The sequence below is a fragment of the Vulpes lagopus genome, chromosome 11, assembly GCF_018345385.1.
Source record: "Vulpes lagopus strain Blue_001 chromosome 11, ASM1834538v1, whole genome shotgun sequence".
Lineage (NCBI taxonomy): Eukaryota > Metazoa > Chordata > Mammalia > Carnivora > Canidae > Vulpes > Vulpes lagopus.
In genome coordinates, this window is record NC_054834.1 from 100410946 (window position 1) to 100430026 (window position 19081).

The 19081-nt window shown below is 44.3% G+C and overlaps 1 protein-coding gene across 3 annotated transcripts in view; it reads right to left on the reverse strand.

Moving 5' to 3' along the window:
• Nucleotides 1–497: 497 nt before the first annotated feature.
• The window catches only part of NFE2L2 (nuclear factor, erythroid 2 like 2), a 143876-nt gene continuing 125292 nt past the window's right edge, over nucleotides 498–19081 (reverse strand). For all 3 annotated transcript variants that reach the window (XM_041722081.1, XM_041722082.1, XM_041722083.1), the window contains 4 exons: nucleotides 4880–5146; nucleotides 4261–4350; nucleotides 3422–3613; nucleotides 498–2226 (listed from right to left, as the gene is read on the reverse strand). In XM_041722081.1, the coding sequence (XP_041578015.1) occupies nucleotides 1000–2226; nucleotides 3422–3613; nucleotides 4261–4350; nucleotides 4880–5146 (1776 nt within the window). In that variant the 3' untranslated portion in view covers nucleotides 498–999. The remainder of the gene's footprint in view (nucleotides 2227–3421; nucleotides 3614–4260; nucleotides 4351–4879; nucleotides 5147–19081) is intronic.

Consider the following 19081-nt stretch of genomic DNA (forward strand, 5'->3'; position numbering starts at 1 on the left):
CTGAGCCAAAATAGAGTTGGCCGCTAACTGACCAAGTCTGTTGGGCACCCCCACCCCCCAAAGCCTGTGCAACCCCACCCCCCAACGCCTGTGCAACCCTATTTTAAATTGGGTTTAAAAGAAAGAAAATTCCTTTCTACTGGCCTTCCCGATCCTGGCAGGTGTAAGGTTTGCTGGCTTCAATTACAGGAGGACAGGGATTTCCACGGTGTCTTCTGTACTATAGAGGACACCTAGCACATGGTGGGCCTCCATGTACTGACATGAGGAAACAACGTTTTCATGTCAAGAAAACACCGTTTGAGATATACTTGCTATTGAAGAGAGAAAATATCTTGATAGACATTATTTCTTTGTATCTCTGGGACCAGAAGTTTAGTATAAAATGCTTTTCACACTTTGAGTGAATGAAAACATTGACAATGCAAAACACCTAAATATGTAAAGTGTGGTGGTGTTATGGAAAATAACAATAAACTCGAATTCCAAAGAAATAATTTAACAGTCATAATATTCCTTTATTAGTACCAGCTTTTTAACTAAATTGGTTTTTGCCAGAGCTAAACAATTTAATATAAAAAAAATGCCTTTTTGTTCATACAGTATTTATAAAAAAGTACATAGTGGTTAGTTTTGCAACAATTTGTTTTTAGCCAGATGTCATATCATATAAACCTATGAACGTAACAAATGAGATAAGAACAGTATAAATAAAGTTTTTGTAGTATTTACACTTATACAGAAACTAGCCCAAATGGTGTTGTAAGAAATTAAGTTTGCAGTTAAAGTGAAACTACTGATTCAGCATACTGATGACTTACTTTAATGCTTTTTAAAGTTTATATTATTTTCTACACTAGTTTTGACTATAATTTTGCATAGAATTACTTATAAAGTATATTTTTGCATTTCACATCACAGTAGGAGCTTTTAGTATAACAGTACAAAAAAAAAACAAAAACAACCCACTAGCTCGGAAAAAGTCACATCTTCTCAAATCTAGTTTTTCTTAATATCTGGCTTCTTACTTTTGGGCACAAGGAATACATTGCCATCTCTTGTTTGCTGCAGGGAGTATTCACTGGGAGAGTAAGGTTTTCCATCTTCATCACGGAGCATGCTGAAGACTTCAAGATACAAAGTGCTGAGTTGTTTTTTTAGTAGATGGAGGCTTTTGTCATTCTCGCCCTTTTCTTTGAGCAATTTTTCTTTTTCATCTTTTAAATGATCCAAATCTTGTTCCAGTTCCACTATATTTTCCAGTTTTCTTTTTCTGCAATTCTGAGCAGCCACTTTATTCTTACCCCTCCTGCGTATATCTCGAATTAATGCCAGCTGAGCCTCATTGAATTGCTCCTTTGACATCATCTCATTGAAGTCATCAACAGGGAGGTTAATGATTTTTTCAACAGGGAATGGGATATGGAGAGCTTTTGCCCTTAGCTCATCTCTTGTGAGATGAGCCTCCAAGCGGCTTGAATGTTTGTCTTTTGTGAATGGGGCTTTTCGATGACCAGGACTTACCGGCAATTCTTTCTTTGGCGTGTTTTCACACTGAGCGTCACGCGCTGGAGCACTGGGCCCTGGAGATGGTGACGGGGGCTGGGCTGGATCTCCGGCAGACTGTCCTGGCTGTGTTTTAGGACCGGTCTGTTTGACACTTCCAGGAGCACTATCTGTCTCTTCCATTTCAGAATCACTGAAGCCAAGTGGTGTGTCTCCATAGACAGAAGATTCCACTGAGTGTTCTGGTGATGCCATGCCAGGACTTGTGTTCAGTGAAATGCCAGAGTCAGAATCGTTGAATTCTGTGCTTTCAGGGTGGTTTTGGTTAAATGCTTTACAAAGTGATAAATCAGAAACATCAATGGGCCCATTAAGAAGTTCAGAGAGTGACTGGCTGAAAGAAGCAGAGGAAGGCATGCTGTTGCTACTACTGGGTTCTGCTATGAAAGCAGAATAAAATTCATCACCAAAATCTGTGTTTATTGTGGCATCTGAATTTAATGAGTTCACTGTCAGCTGGCTGGAATCTTCTGTGGAGAGGATGCTGCTAAAAGAATCCTCGAAAGCACTGAGAAAAGGTGGACTGCAGTTACCTACTTCTTTTTCCAGTGAGGGCATTGAGGGGTAGAAATGATAATTGTTGTCGATTTCTGTCATTTTGGTTTCTGGACTTGGCACCATGCTAGTCTTGACCAACTTGTCATTCTGAATATTAAGACACTGTGGAAAAGAAATTTTTACTAAATGTAAATCAAGGTGAAATATTTTTGATAGCAGATAGTCTATATTTCATGGCAAATATTTATTTTTTAAAGATTTTATAAGTAATCTCTATACCCAACATGGGGCTTGAACTCACAACCCCGAGATCAAGATTTCCATGTTCCACCAACTGGACTGACTAAGTGCCCCTGATGGCAAATAGTTTTAAAAGCTGAAAATCTATATCTGATTCTGATTCCCCACCCCCATTCTTTCCAAGCTCTTCTGTAATTCAGATAATTCCCATCCATTTCTAACAGATATTTATGTCTAAGTATGTACATTATTTTCACAGTTCCTAGGTCAGACTTCTGGTCTACAAAGACCAGATCTTTCCTCAAGACAATCAGGTGGCCCAGCAGCTTGGCGCCACTTTTGGCCCGGGGTGTGATCCTGGAGGCCCGGGATCAGGTCCCATGTCCGGCTCCCTGCATGGAGCCTGCTTCTCTCCCTCTCCTTCTGCCTGTGTCTCTGCCTCTCTCTCAGTCTGTCACAAATAAATAAATAAAAGCTTAAAAAAAAAAAAAAACTGCACGTAAGTGATCATGGGCAACTCTTGTGACTCAAGTTTATTTAAGTAATCTCTACACCCAAGGTGGGGCTCAAACTCACAACTCTGAAAGAGTAGCATGCTCCTGTGACTGAGCCAGCCAGGTTGCCCCTCTCAGGACTAATTTAAAAGCACCCTCTGGGACGCCTGGGTGGCTCAGTGGTTAAGCTTCTGCCTTCAGTCCAGGGTGTGATCCCAGGGTCCCAGGATCGAGTCCCGCATCGGGCTCTCTGCATGGAGCCTGCTTCTCCCTCTACCTATATCTGTGCCTCTGTCTCTCATGAATAAACAAATAAAATCTTTAAAAAAATAAAAATAAAAGCACCCTCCTGGGCATTTGGGTGACTCAATTAAGCAGCTTCCATTGGCTCAAGACATGATCCCAGAGTCCTGGGATGGAGCCCCACATCGGGTTCCCTGCTTCCCCTTCTCCAACGCTTATGCTCTCCTGCTCTCTCCCTCTCTCTCAAATAAATAAATAAAATAGTAAAAAAAAAGCACCTTCCAATCCTTCCATTAAGTAAGTGGCATGTAAATAGTAACTGGATAATTAATTTAAAGGCACTGAATATAAAAGTGTCTTTGGTATTAGATCTTAGTTACCTGCAGTTCTGGAATGGATAGTAGCTCCTCCCAAACTTGCTCAATGTCCTGCTGCATGTTGTCTAAATCAGCAATGACTGACTGAACGGCAAGAGTCTGAGGTGACTGAGCCTGATTAGGAGCAATGAAGACTGGGTTTTCGATTTGGCTGGGAATATCCGGAACAAGGGACTGAAATGCAGCTGAAGAAACCTACAATTGACAGAGCATTTATCTCCATGAGTCTGCCAGCAACAGTGGAGAAGTACACCCCAAGGCACCCCCACAACACCTTCAACTGGACTTGGCTAACGGTTCTCTATTTCTTTAGTTATAACCACTTATGAAACCACTTATTAATGAAACAAATCTCTTTTTCCCCTGCCCGACTCTAAACTTAATCATTTACTAGCTTAGCTGTTTTATCCTATACATTCAAAGGTAAATTTCAAAATAAGTATCAATCTTTTAGGATCTTTAATTTGTATGTCTCGGTAAAAATACCTAGTATAGTGCTTCAAACATAATAAATTTACTAAAAGTGTTAACTGAGCAAGTCTTGGTTTATTACCCAGCTTGCTTTTTACACACCAAAATTTATTTCTAAGTACCTATAATCAATGAGTCATTTGTTTCCATGGTTATGCAGATGCATGCTTCTGGCTATACAGCAGTAAGTGGTTTTCGTTTTGTATTTTGTAGAGATTTTTTTTTTTAATTGTAAAGTTATCTACAGGCTAAGGATTCTTTGACAAAATTTCCTCTTAAAATTTTTTTTTTTTACCGGAGACACACTTAGAGGATATATTAGATACAGTGATTAGATATAGTGGAGGAGTTTCACTGTTAACCAAATGTACCTCATTGTCATCTACGAACGGGAATGTCTCTGCCAAAAGCTGCATGCAGTCATCAAAGTACAAAGCATCTGGCTTGGGAATGTGGGGAACCTAGATAAAAGAGAGAGACATAAAAGAAGAAAAAGATTGTTCAGTGTCATACGGTGTTTATAATTTAGTTAGACATTTATCTTCTTTCCGAAATCAGTTTAGTGTAGTACAGAGCACAGAATCAAATCAACCAGACTATCTGGGTTTGAATCTTGGCTTCCCCAGTTTTGAGCGCTCCGGGCAAGCAAGTTACTGAATCTCTGAGCTGCAACTGCTCATCTGCAGACAAGACGCGAGTACTCTGTACTACTTTTACTGCTGCCACCACCGCTGCTGCTTGACACTTAAGTATGTTTCCACAGCTTAGAAAGCACCTTCCTGTAATTTATGTCCTCCCAATCCTACAACTCTGTGAGGAACTCATCAGGAAGCTGAGGTTGGGAAGGTGACTTGAAATGGTCATGAAGACATAGTAAAAGGCATAAAAAAAAGGTGAAGTAAAACTCAAATCCAGATGTTTTAACTCTTGGGCTGGTATTAGTTCCATAAACCCTGCCACACACCTTCCCAAGAACAGAGTTTTCTGTACCTGGGAGTAGTTGGCAGATGCACTGGTTTCCGATGGGATGTGTGGGGCTGGCTGAACTGGGAGGAATTCACCGGTCTCTTCGTCTAGTTGTAACTGAGCAAAGAAAGCTTTCTCTTGCTCCTTTTGGAGTTGTTCTTGTCTTTCCTTTTCAAGTTTTTTCTGTTTTTCCAGCTCATGCTCCTTCCGTCGTTGACTGAAGTCAAATACTTCTCGACTGACCCCAAGATCTATATCTTGCCTCCAAAGTATGTCAATCAAATCCATGTCCTATGTTTAAAAAAAAGGAAAGAGAGAGACCATGGTTAAGATGGTTTTTAAAATGGCAGATATCATGTAGTTTACATTATGCCACTGTTGATGGCCGGCGGTAGGGAGATGACAATCTGAATGGGAACACAGATCCCATGTTCTGGAAGGACACGATTAATTCCAATCAATGAATCAAGAAACAAGAACGTACAAACAGCCATCCATTCTAGTACTTATAACTTGGATTATTAATGACCGGGTGGTAGTAGAGGTCACTACGGAGCAAAGGAACACGCAGCACGCGCATTAAAGCTCTTGAATTAAGGGAAGCCCTACACGTGTTTAATGGAATACAGAAATGAGAGTAACTCCAAGCCACTGGTTTACTATGAGAAATGGGAGTTTGGGAAACATGATCAAATATGTGGAATTTCTTCTAAACTCAGCAAATATCCAGTTTACAGAGTGGGGGAAAACCCCTGCTAAATGTCAATCTAGCAGCTGTGAAACAGCACCATTCTTTTGGTGTTTCCTACACGGATTACTTTCCCCCATCATCTCTAGCTCCTCTTGCCCCTGTGGTTCATTTATGGAAACAATCTCCTCCGGACTTGGGTGTTCGCTCCGAGGCGTGCACAAATAAGTCCTGGCTAATGGTCATCCCGTGACCCGCAGGTGAAGCAGGGGGCTGCAAGGGGCTGCCCTGGGAAAGAGTTTCACTTCTGAGAAATCACAAATAACCCTCTTAAAAACAAACACAAAATAAATTAAAAACAAACAAACATGGCACCAGGGAAGGATGGAAGGTTCTAAAAGTTTTAAGATACAGGGAGAATCTTGCCCCGAGAGTAATGGTTATTTTGATTTCTGTGACAAAGCTAGGCCGACGTACCACGTCCAGATTTTTCTAATCACAAATGTGTCAAAAAGCAATTTTTCTGACTTATTACTTTAGTTTTTGGAAAAGTCTACACAGGTAGGAAATACATTTGTATTTTTTAAAAGATTTTATGTCTCCCCTGCCTGTGTCTTTGACTCTCTCTCTCTGAATAAATAAATATAAAAAAAAAAAAAAAGATTTTATGTATACATGAGACACAGAGGCAGAGACCCAGGCCGAGGGAGAAGCAGGCTCCCTGTGGGGAGCCCGACACGGGACTCGATCCCGGGTCCCCGGAGTCACGGCCTGGCCGGAAGGCGGGTGCCCAACCGCTGAGCCCCCAGGCGTCCCCCCGTAGGACATTCAGATCACTTCCCAGCTAAGAAGTCACCTGTACTGAAAATATATAATGAGACTAACAGTAGAGAAATCCAGGCACGGGGAGGGGAGCGGGGCTGACAGCGGGCCCGGCGGGGGACACCGGCTCGGACACCGGCACTGGGTCTAGACCCGCGGACTGGCTCCTCCTGGGACCAAGGGGCGCGATGCCTCCTGGGCGGCTATTTCCAGCCAACAGCGGGGAGCCCGGGCCACCCTCGGCCCCGGGCCCCGGGGGGGGGGGGGCAGCCTCTCTGGAGGCTTTGGGGAGCCGCCGGCCTCCCGGGCCCGCCCTGCCGCACTGACCAGACCGCGGCTCCCCTCGGGCCTCTGGGACCACAGGTCACACCGAAAATACGAAACCCGACCCGACCGACGGGCTTCCGGAACTGCAGCGACAGAAGACCCGCGGTGCTGTCCCGCCCTAACATCCCAGGCGAAGGGCAATGCGGGGCGGGCTGAGCCCCCTGCACCTCGGCTCCCGCAGGGGCAATGGGGCGCTCCTCAGCCCCGCCTCTCCTCAGGCCCCCCCCCCACGGAGCTCCATTTCAAAGATGAGGTGTGGGGGTCCCCGGGGGCTCAGCGGTTTAGTGCCGCCTGCAGCCCAGATGTGACCCCGGGGCCGGGATCGAGGCCCACGTCGGGCTCCCCGCAGGGAGCCTGCTTCTCCCTCGGCCTGGGTCTCTGCCTCTCTCTCTCTCTCTCATGAATAAATATAATCTTAAAAAAATAAAAAAATAAAGATGATGTGTTTCCATTTTAATGGGCAGGTTTATCCAAAGGTCACATGAAACACAACGGTTCAAGGTACAGCGAATTCTACCTTAAAATCCTGAGTGGTTCAGCTCCGACCCCGGTGAACTGGGGATCCCTCGGGGCTGTTCTCCCGCTGGAGCCAGGGGGCCAGGGCCAGGGAGGTCATCCTCAGGGTCCCACACCCACTAAGCGCCAGCACTAAAGACAAGCACGATCACAGCCCCAACCGAACTCCAGTCTTTCTCGAACACTGACGGGCCAGCGCGCTGAGCTCCCCAGGGCAGTAAAAGAAACGCAGGGGCGCCCGGCTGGCTCTCGGGTAGTCGGGGTCCTGGGCTCCCTGCTCAGCAGTCTGCGTCTCCCTCCCCGTGCTCCCCTCCCCACACTCGTGCTCTCTCTCCAAGGCCAAGGCAGAAGCTTTTCCTTGTTGAGAGATCCCAGATAAAAACCAAAATCCAAAAAAACCAAAAAAAACCATGATCCACTTTTGATTTTTTCATAAAAGCCGAATGAACACTGAAGCAGTTTCTGTTGCAAATCCCTGCTCACAGGTCAGACTATTCCAGGGTATTCCCAGAACCCAGCCCCGTGGGCCGAAGGAAAATTCCTACTGTAGTTTAGAATTCTCAGGTGGCAGTCACACCAGGAGTTGATACATCTCTGTTCTTTCCTTTCTCCTTCCTTCCTCCGCACCAGAGATGTCTCAAGTGGGTTCAGAAGGTTTAGCTCTAAATTTAGTACATGCTTGTTCTAGCCTACCCCTATCATACAGATGTTGGTGGATCAACTGAGACATGAAAGGAATCTCTCTATAAATGTAAAGCATATGCTATTGTTGCTATGCATGCTGACAGTGATGGTTTTGGTTTTTTTTTTTTAGATTTTATTTATTCACGAGAGAGAGAGGGGCAGAGACACAGGCAGAGACAGAAGCAGGCTCCGTGGGAGAAGCCCGATGTGGGACTCGATCCCAGGACCCGGGATCACGACCCGAGCCAAAGGCAGATGCTCAGCCGCTGAGCCACCCGAGTGCCCAGTGATGGTTCTAACACCTGCCGGAACAGAAGATCAAACTCCAGCCAACGGATGATGATGAAGCTGCGGACCTGACTGTACTGGGCGCCTGAAGTAACACTCAGCAATGAAGCTCCTTGGTTCCTCCTCAGGGAGGGTGTGAAACGGACTACCCGGTTTGTGCAACATGTGTTGAAGACAAAACACACAACCTCTACTTTCATGTTTACTTCTGTGTACACACACACACTTGCTCAACTGCCGTCAGTCCCTGCTGGGCCCCCCCTTCGATGCACGGCCAAACGAATTCAATTTTAAAGAATTTCCCATTACCCACCAGGTGAACAGATGTTGATCTGGGAATTGATTACTTGGAAGGCCACTGTACCTTGTCTCTGCTATGGTATGTTTGTACTTTAGCAAGATAAAAAGTTCAACTTAAATGTACACGTTTATGCTAGAACCACCTATATAAAGTGTCAAGGAACAGAATGAAGATACATGTGCTAACATTAAAAGAAAAATTTCCCAGAATATGCTCCCAAACACCTGGATGGATCCTTATCAACAAACAGGAAAAATACATCATGAAGCAGCATCTCGATCAGCCCCTGAGCATCCTGTTCTCCTCTGACCTGAAACAACGCTGGGCCCCGGGAGGCCAAGCAGCTTACTGTCTCCACCCGGTATGTCTCCAAAAGAGGTTTCCAGTGACATCTAACTGTTCTAAATGTGGCTGGGCAGCCTTCAGGGGGCACAGTGGTCCCCAAACAGGTTTCAAAGTGTTCTCAGAGCTCTTCCTCCATATATTAGAGTTTATTTTTATGTGATATTTATTGTTGCTGTGAGAAGTCTCTAAAAGGAAACTTCTGCTTCGAAATAGAAGCGAGGGTCGTTCTTACTACCTTGGGTTCCTTAAAACCGATGTTCTGATGAAATTCAGAATGAAGCAACGACAGGTTTCTTGTCACGGCCTTAATATGTCATCCTCTGTGTTACTTAAATTTTTACATCATGTTCCGAAGCAAAAACCTTCAGGGATTTGATATTCTATGAAATATTCAAAGCTCGGGGATCCCTGGGTGGCTCAGTGGTTGAGCGCCTGCCTTGGGCCCGGGGCGTGATCCTGGAGACCCGGGATCGAGTCCCGCATCGGGCTCCCTGCGTGGAGCCTGCTTCTCCCTCTGCCTGTGTCTCTGCCCCCTCCCCTCTGTTTATCACGAATAAATAAATAAATATTATTAAAAAAAGAAACGTTCAAAGCTCTATGTTGAAAATGAGAAAGGCGTCCAGCCAAGACCGGCCGGTGGGAGCCCAGGGCCGCGCCGGGGGCTGCCCTCAGGGGCCAGCACTTCCTGCCCGAGCCCTGTGACCGCCCGTGAGGCCCAGGCCCGTGACTCCCGCCACAAGTGACCCGCCTCCGCGGAGCCCGGCGCCCCAGAGGAAGCGGTCGGGTGGAGCCCGCAGCAACAGGACACGGGGCGGCGAAGGGAAATGCCCGGGGAGCCACGCGGCCGCCGCGTGAAGGGAGAGCTCCGGCGAGCAAGGGCCGCCCAGAGAGGTTGGGGCAGGAGAGGGGCGCAGGGGGGCCTCCAGGGCATTGCGCAGGTCCTTCCCGGAGACCAGGGCAAAGGCTCCCCGCGCCATACGGAGCCACTTAGTATCTGAATTTTTTGTTGTCCTTTAGTGATTCCTGAGTGTGTTGCAAATTATGCTGCTAGCGTGGCTTACACAAGAGATGACGATTTAATAAGAAACATAAATGTTTGACGATTCGCATTAAATCACCATCTGGCCCAAATGAAAGATTCCCATTTAAAATGTATATATCCTCATTTGCCGTCTGTGTCATCTATTACATGTTTCACGGGGACGCTGAAGTTGGATTATTAACTCAGACCACTTTGAAACAAACATCTTTGTTTCAATAAAAAGAAAAGACAAAGGCCTTGGACAAACAAACCGGCATATTTCATACTCAGATGATCCAAAAAATGAGAAAGATAAGGCAAGATAGCACAGTCTCCTCTTAAAGTAGTTCTGTAAACTGAAGCTTTGAGAAAGTATCTGGAAAGAAAAAGAAAATGCCTTTTATAATATATTCACACATATGAATGAGGCCTGCACCTCTCAACCCACTGCTCTCCCCTGCCTCTAGTTTTTCCTGAGGATGGCAAGGTGGTGGGAGGTTTGCTTCTAAAAATAAATTTTACCAATCAAGTGAAAAAAAAAAAAGAACTGGACAGATTGCTAAGCTTGTAAACAGAAAATGAACACACTTTTCAATTTAACTGTGTAAGCATGAAATCATACTATACTCTGTGAAATTATATATCTCCATTAAAAAAATAATAAATAAGTCTTTTAAAGTTTATTCCCCCCTGGGATCTCTCTTTCATTCAAATATTAATTACTGGCATTCAGAGTGTAAGTCATTTTTTTCAGTCATTTTTCCCCGTACGTGTGTTGTATGCCCAGGTGGATATACCATTCACCTCAAAACTAAATCTGGTTTAATATTTTTTTCCATAGAAGCTGCTCAAATATTTTTTGAGCAAAACCAGATGGAACCTGAATCATATCCCACCGCCCGAAATGAAGAGCTATAGCTGGCCACAACACAACCGAGGGGATGCCTCAATTCTGAAAAACTGATAAAGCAACAACAAATGTCTCCTTGATTCACAAAGTCACAATCCTTACTAAATAAAGTGACAACCAGCAGGTGTATTTTTGAAATACATTTCACTGATGACTATTATATTTCATACACATTTATCTGCTCATTTACTTCTTTGCTTCTCTCCACTGCTTCATTACAAGAAGAGACGCAACACAATGCCAACTTTTTTCAGTGAGCATTCCCGAGAAGGCAGAGGACAGGTAATTCTTTGTAGTTTGCCCACATTCAAGCACTTTTGATTCTACTGGCCTCATCTGCTAACATTTAAATATATTGCTATAATAACTGTCAAGGAGGTAAGAATCACAAAGAGTGTGTGTGCGCACACACATATGTAAAATCACAGAATGTTAGACATGGAAGGGGCCTTACAGCTGAACAGGCCAAGTGTAAACGTCACTAAATTAATTTGTGTAACTACAGCTCCATTTTTAAAAATAACTGGCCTAAAAAAAAAACAAACAAACAAACAAACAAACAAACAAACTGGCCTAGGGCAGCCCCGGTGGCTCAGCGGTGGCTCAGCGGTTTAGCGCCACCTTCGGCCCAGGGCGTGATCCTGGAGACCCGGGATTGAGTCCCACATCGGGCTCCCTGCAGGGAGCCTCCCTCTGCATGTGTCTCTGCCCCCTCTATCTCTCATAATAAATAAAAATAAATAAGTAAAAATAAAAATAAAAATAACTGGCCTAGCAAGCAGTTGTACATCAGCAGAGACTCCTAGTAGGTAGTAATAGATACTACTAGTCCAAGTTTTCCTTCTAGAGAAATCTTACTAAGGATTGTTTACCCAATCTTCAACCACCAGGGCTTTCTAACAATAAAAGTTCTTGCATACACACTGAGAGATGAATTATCCGAGTTAAAATCCTCGATCACAAGTTTGCTCTTCCCCGAGTAGTGGAACCATCCTTTCACCCTTTTGTCTTTCAACTAGAAAACGGTCCGGTTTCCTGAGTCTGGCATGTTACTATGTACAGACATTTTCATGGGCTGCTTCCTGTTCACAACAAGTTTCTCAGCAATGACTCAGTCTAAGAAATATGATCCAGCCAGTTTACTGGAACTCTTGCCCATTATGCTTGTCTGCAGGCTGCAAACATGATGCAAAGATAAAGCAAAACCGGAGAGGGAATAGAATAGGAACTTGGGCTGTTGGTTTTCTCAAGAGGCACATATGTGTTTAGCCAAAAAAGAATCAGAAAGAACATTAATTTCCAAAAGGGGAGGTGATTCCACCTGCTACAAAACGTGCACGGCTCCAACTCTTCCAGGAAAAGTGTCACATCTGGACCCAGCAGCTTCTTACTTGGTGGTCTGTGTGTTGGAGGATGCTGCCACCAGCCTGGGAGGGCTTCTGAGAGGGTGTGGCAGGAGTTTGCCAAGGGACTGGCTTGGTTTGATAAGCAAACTTCAGGATACATCTTTCTAATCTCTTCCGCATTTTTTTTTTTTAAAGATTTTATTTATTCATGAGAGACAGAGAGAGAGGCAAAGACACAGGCCGAGGGAGAAGCAGGCTCCCTGCGAGGAGCCCAATGCAGAACTCGATCCCAGGACTCCGGGATCATGCCCTGAGCCAAAGGCAGATGCTCAATCACTGAGCTAGCCAGGTGCCCCTCTTCCACATTGTTTTAAAAAAGATTTTATCCATTTATTTGAGAGAGAGAGAGAGAGAGATCACAAGCAGGGGGAGGAGAGGAGAAGCAGACTCCCTTGCTAAGCAGGGACTCAGTCCCAGGACCCCGGGATCATGACCCAAGTGGAAGGCAGACACTGCTGGAGCCGCCCAGGGGCCCCTCTTCCACATTTTTTAACCAGCCACACAGACGTTCAGTTCTGGATGCCGTCCTTCACACACGGAAGGAACTGGAATGATTCTCCTGGAAAACACACCTACCACACCTGCCCCCCCCCGCCAAAGAACCTTCAAGAACACTGGATCTAACTCTTCAACCTACTTTACCTAAGTTTCACCAGGCGTGGACTCACCATGTGGCTCTGCTATCCAAGCTGAGGCCCAACAGCCCTGCTGCCCCTCCTGGGGCACCACCGCTGCTACTTCTAAACACCCTGTGGGATCCTTTACCCTCTTTGGGTTCTGCATTTGTAAAAATAAATTATTTTTTTCAATCTTAAAGCTCCTTTTCAGATTTAACTGCCTACCATTAACTTTAAAAAAGCAAGAACCAGGGCGGGCACCCAGGCTTGGAGGCTGAATAAGTACTGTACGCTGGCCGACTGTCGCTAGTCAAAGACCTTGTCTGCCACAGGTGGTCTGCCACAGGTGGGAGCAGGTGTTGAACATTAGGTACATATATATTCTAGATGGTAATACATATAAACAATCTAAAACACTTAGTTTTTTTTTTTTTTTAACTGTAGGTTCTGTTAAAATACATTCTAAGGAGTCTGTTTAAAAAAATTTTTTTTAGCATGCTCTTTTTTGAGTATGAAATACTTCTTGAAATAATGAGCCATTAATGGCTAAAACGTCACTTTACTGGAATGGTGGTAGTTAAAATAAAGGTGATGGTCAAGATCAATAAGATTAGTGTACATAACTACTCTAAATGGATAGTCAATCCACCCCATCTGTTATTTTTTAAAGAATTTATTCATTTATTCATGAGACACAGAGAGAGAGGCAGAGACATAGAGGGAGAAGTGAGCTCCCCATGTGGGACTCGATTCCCAGACCCAGGATCACATCCTGAGCTGAAAGCAGATGCTCAACCACCAGCAGATGCTGGGCCACCCAGGCGTCCCCCCCATCTCCCCATCTAATACATATGTACAGATCACCTCTCAGGTGCCAGTAAGTCTGCTAGGTGCTGGAGATGCAAAGCTAAATAAGACAGAAGACAGTCTCTGACCTTAGTTTGGACACAATGAGAAGCATACAGGAGCCAAGGCAGCAGGAAGGCAAGTATCATTAGGCTGCACAGAAAGACCTCAAGACCTCATAGAGATCACAACTCACAAAAGTACCGCAGTCACAACTGTGAGTGTCCCACTCAATAAACAAGGGTTAAACCTGGTTTCAAAGGTCTAATCCAAGGAAACATTTGAAAGCAAAAGAGGTCGTGGAGGTGGAGAGAACAGAGAACCATGAATACAAGGCCAAATACTTGATGCATTCTTGGTCTCCCCTCTTGGTGGCGGTAATGGTTTACCCCTCTCCCCACTGAGGCTTGATTCCCCAGCGCAAGGAAAATTCTCAGACCCAGAGACTTCCTTCCCACATTTGGACTTTTAGGTCAGCATGACTCATGTCAGCTGAGCTGGGTATTACTGCTAATGCCACACTGTCACGGAAGGGCCCACAGGGCCCACACAGCCCCTTTCATTTTTCAAACAGGGAAACAGGCCAGAGGATAAAATGACTTGTCCTAAGGTCAAAGGTCAAGGATTCCAAAACCACCTACCTCTCTACTCTACAACCCTTGCCAGGTTATTTGGCAGAGGGGGAAAAGATACACTGATACATTTTAGATCCATTTTAATTTTTAAATGGGCATCTCTTGCTCTAACTTGCCAGCTTGCAGGTACCTAACAGCTTCTGTTACAGCTGGCGCTTGCCAAGAACTTCATGGTTCACAGGGGTATTCGCCAACAGTATTTCATTCCAGCCTCACTGCAGTGGCCCAAGGGAGGTGGTTTATCTTCATTTAGGGATGAACACATTTAGGCTCTGGGCACCAAGCAACACTACCCCAGATCACATGTTTGGCAAGTGGCAGAGCCAGGACTCCAATCCAGAACCGATTTGGGGCCTGCCAGGCTCTTCCCAAGCCGTGGTGCTGCTCCCTGGCATTCACACCACAATGGGACAAGGCCTGGAAACTGCTGTAGCCCCAGTGCCCTCTCCCCAGGCAGGACATGAAGACTTGGACGCTGTCTCTCTTTACACTCAGACCTGCCTGTCCTGATGACTCATGGGTATCAGGTCCACCAGCGCACAAGGAGAGGTTCAGGTTTAAATCTACCTTCCCATAAAGACAATATTTATCCGTTATGTCTTATCTGGGCTTTCTTACAATGGTCTGACTAAACTGTAAACTCCTTTATGGCATGACGTCTTTTTTTTTTTTTTGACAATGTCTTTTAGATAGATAACACGTGTATATGTGGTACAAAATTTAAAAGCTGCAACATAATCTCCCAGTTACCCTTCCCCAAGGCAACTGCTGGCACCAATTTTTTGTGTTTTCTTAGGAAGACATTCTATTAAAAACACATAAATAGCATATAATCATTGTGCTCCACACTTATTAATGTATTTTTAGAGACAGTTCTCAATCAGGGCATAGAATTGTTCCATTATTATGATTATTTTTTAAAGATTTTAAGTAATCTCTACACCCAACGTGCAGCTCAAACTTACGACCCTGAGATCGAGTCACACACTTCACTGACTGAGCCAGCCAAGTACCTGGCCCATTATTTTTTTTTTTTTAAGATTTTTATTTATTTATTCATGAGAGAAACACACATACACACACACACACATACACAGAGAAAGAGAGGCAGAGACACAGGCAGAGGGAGAAGCAGGCTCCATGCAGGGAGCCCGACGTGGGACTTGATCCCAGGTCTCCAGGATCAGGCCCTGGGCCGAAGGCGGAACCAAACACTGAGCCACCCGGGTTGTCCTGATCCATTATTTTTAATGGCTGAGCAGTTTTTCCTCATAAAGATGTACCAGAATAATATACTATTTAATAATATAACTATTTAATTAGTCTCTCATTGGGTTTTTAAGTTATTTTGGATCTTTTCCTATTACAAATAATTTTTATTGCAAATTATTTGTTATTACAAATTATAAATACTGCTATAATGAATATCCTTGGACATAAACCATTCCCTAAAAAGGTGTGAAGACATCTGTGGAATAAAGAATTGTAAGGGGAACTGCTGGGTCAAAGAGCACAGCTGACCCATGAACAATGTAGGAGTTAGTGGCACCAACCCCTCACATGGTCAAAAATCCATGTATAACTTTTTTTTTTTCCACGTATAACTTTTGACCAAAGGCCTTACTGGTAACAAACCGTAGATTAACACATATTTTGCATGTTCTAAGCATTATATATTATATTCTTACAATAAAGTAAGCTAGAGAAAAGAAGCTATTAAAAAAATCAGAAGAAAGAGAAAATACATGTAGCTGAAAATCTCTGTGTGTAAGTGGACCCACACGGTACAAGATCAAACCTGTGGTGTTCCAGGGGTCACCGCATAAGCATATGTAACTAAGACAGACGGTGCCCCACAGCTCCACACAGAGGTGGCGCCTTTCATACTCCCACCAGCAACGCGTAGCGGTGCCCATTTCCCACTCCCGTCCTGCACACCCAGCATCACGGTGGCACGTGGTACCCACGTGATAAGTACATACTAACTGAACAAGATGTCCTGTATTAATTCCAGAATCATTTCAAAATCAGCCCCTCCCTCTCACTTTTTAACAATGAAATTAGGCTGGAGATGAGAATACCCATGGCACAGTCGGTTGGCTCGCAAGCAGCAGCGCTTTAACCACCCGTCTACGTCCAGCCTTGCTCCAGCCCACTTAACCCTGGCCGGCGCCTTTGGAGCCAGGGGAACACTTGTAGGAGCAAGAAACCTAATAAGGGTGTGGCCCGCACAGGTGAGGGGCTGGGCGAGGTCTCAGCAGCTGGAATACCAGAGCACGTCGGGCAGGAGCAGAAACTGCTGCTTTTCCCAGAGACCAGGCAAAGGTCAAAGGAAAAAAGCAAGGCCAGCCTGGCTGACCCATCTACCAAGTTCTTAAAGACCAGGAAAAGGATTCTTTCTAGGGAGGAGGCTCTCAGAACAGATGTTTCTCAATCATTAAATTACATTTAGAGCACACAACCGACTAAGGAAAGCTGACAGTGATCTTGGGGACCACAGTCCGAACCCAGGTCTATTGAGGAGGTTCCTGAGGCCAAGAAATGCTAAATGAGTAACCGTCTCATTTGATGAAGCAGAGCCAAGAAGGGGTCATATAGTCAAGCTAACACAAATTAAATTTTAAGGCAGACTTTCTATTGGAATGTCTCTTACTTAGGACTCAGGAAATACTACGAATGACTTTCAACTTTTTTTTTTTTTTTTTTTTTTAAGATTTTACCTATTTATTTATGAGAGACACAGAGAGGGAGAAGCAGGCTCCTTGCGGGGAGCCTGATGCGGGACTCGATCCTGGGGCTCCAGGATCACGCCCTGGGTGGAAGGCAGGTGCTCAAGCCCTGAGCCACCCAGGCATCCCTAGGAATGACTCCAAAAACAGACCTTCACAAAACTGTTGTCGCACTGAACCTTGCGTCCAAATTAACGGCCTATAAAAACCCTGTTATTTCACCAATGACTAACACTGCATTTTTCTGTGCAGAACTTTCCCTCACCCTGAAGCTCTAAATACCATGTAGTTTCCTGAAGACCCCTGCCCAATACGACAGAGCTAATAAGCCCCTTCAGGCAGATCACCTCCACAAAAGCAACTCAGAATCAACGTGGACTCCACCAAGTTCCCAAATCACAGAGACAAGCCCATGTACCCACATCCCAAACTTGTCAGAATCATCCAAGGGTTCCCTGAGAATGAGTATAATCCAAGAGACAGTTCTACACTGTCTTGGAGAAAGAAAGCCCTTGGAGACAGATCAGAAAACACGCTGACAAGCATTCTCTTTTTGGGGGGTGGAGGGTAGAGGGAGAGAGCTAGCACCACTGACCCACCCAGGTGCCCGCAGGAGAGAGTTCTTAAGAGGACTCCACGCCTAGCAAGGAGCCTGACTCGGGTTTGATCTCACAACCCTGAGATCATGACCTGAGCCAAAATCAAGAATCAGATGCTTAGCTGACTGAACCACCCGGGGTCCCCTCTGTGCATTGTCACTTAATCCTCACGTTACTCTGGGTGAAGATCAGTGAGATGAAGAAACTGAGTCTGATACAGGCTGAATGTCAAAGGTCGCACACTTGTCACCTGCATATTAGGCAGAAGCAGCCTCCTCTAATCTAATGGGCATGCTTACAAATCAAATCCCTGTTTGGTAAACCGTAATACCTCCCTTTCTACTTCCACTCCTCAAAATGCAAATAAAATGAGGGTTTGCTCTAAGGCTGTTCCTTGTAGTTTGTTGGTGGCTTCTTCCTTTAAATCACTTTTGCTATCCTTATAAGAAAACAATACCATAAAACAGGCCTAGGCTTTTAACGAATGACCTAAATAATAAACACATGAAGTCAAGCCCTTACTCTAGTTCTCAAGGACAAAAGCTGTGGGTCTGGTTTAAAATCTTCCAGTTTTGGGAGAAGGACAAAGCATGAAAGCCAGATGTGTGGAAGTTTCCAAAGTAAATGTTCACATGAAGCGGGGAAATTATTTTTTACCTTATGACTTACTATTATTCCCCATGATTGAATCGTTATACTGCCCAACAAAAACACACGTCAGACACGGAATCGACCATCCTGTCCATTGGTAGGCAAAGCAAAAAACATTATTTTTCCTTACCATCTAAAGTAATTTCTCCTGAAAGGCCTTTTCTTCAGTCTGGATCTGGGGGCAAGTTTATGTTCTTTGCAACTCTGACGCCCACCGACTTTCCAAGGCCAAGCAAATCTCAGACCCAACATGGTAGGCTATCAGTCCCCATCTAGTTGTACCATTTTACGGTATCTTTTAGCCTCACATTCTTCCTCTGCTACAGGACAAGGCTGAGTTAGGTAATTCCTAAGATCCCTTCCTCTGAATACCTCTGATTCTATGATGCCCAAAATGTAAGTCTGAAATCTAATTTTGAATTTTAAGACAAGCTAATTTTAGCTTGTACCTGTAATAGATGCTCTAAAGCAGTACTGTCCAACAGAAATATAATGTAAGCCACATGGAACATTTAAAATTTTTGAGTAGCCTTACTAAAAAGACAAAAAAAAAAAGATATGTGAATTTAATTTTACCAATATAATCCAACATATCAAAACATTAATATGTAACCAAAAATTTAAAATCTCAATGAGGTATCAGAAGTGAACCCACTCAATCTACACACTACAAATCTCACCGATATGATCACATGAAATGTAGTGTATTCCCAGAATAAAGTTATATTTAACAAAAAAATCTTAACACTGTTTCTGTTTAAAATTTTTTTCCTATTTTAAAATTTAAATAAAAATTCATTAAAAGTAAAAAATGCAGTTTCTCAGCAGCACTAGCTCCATT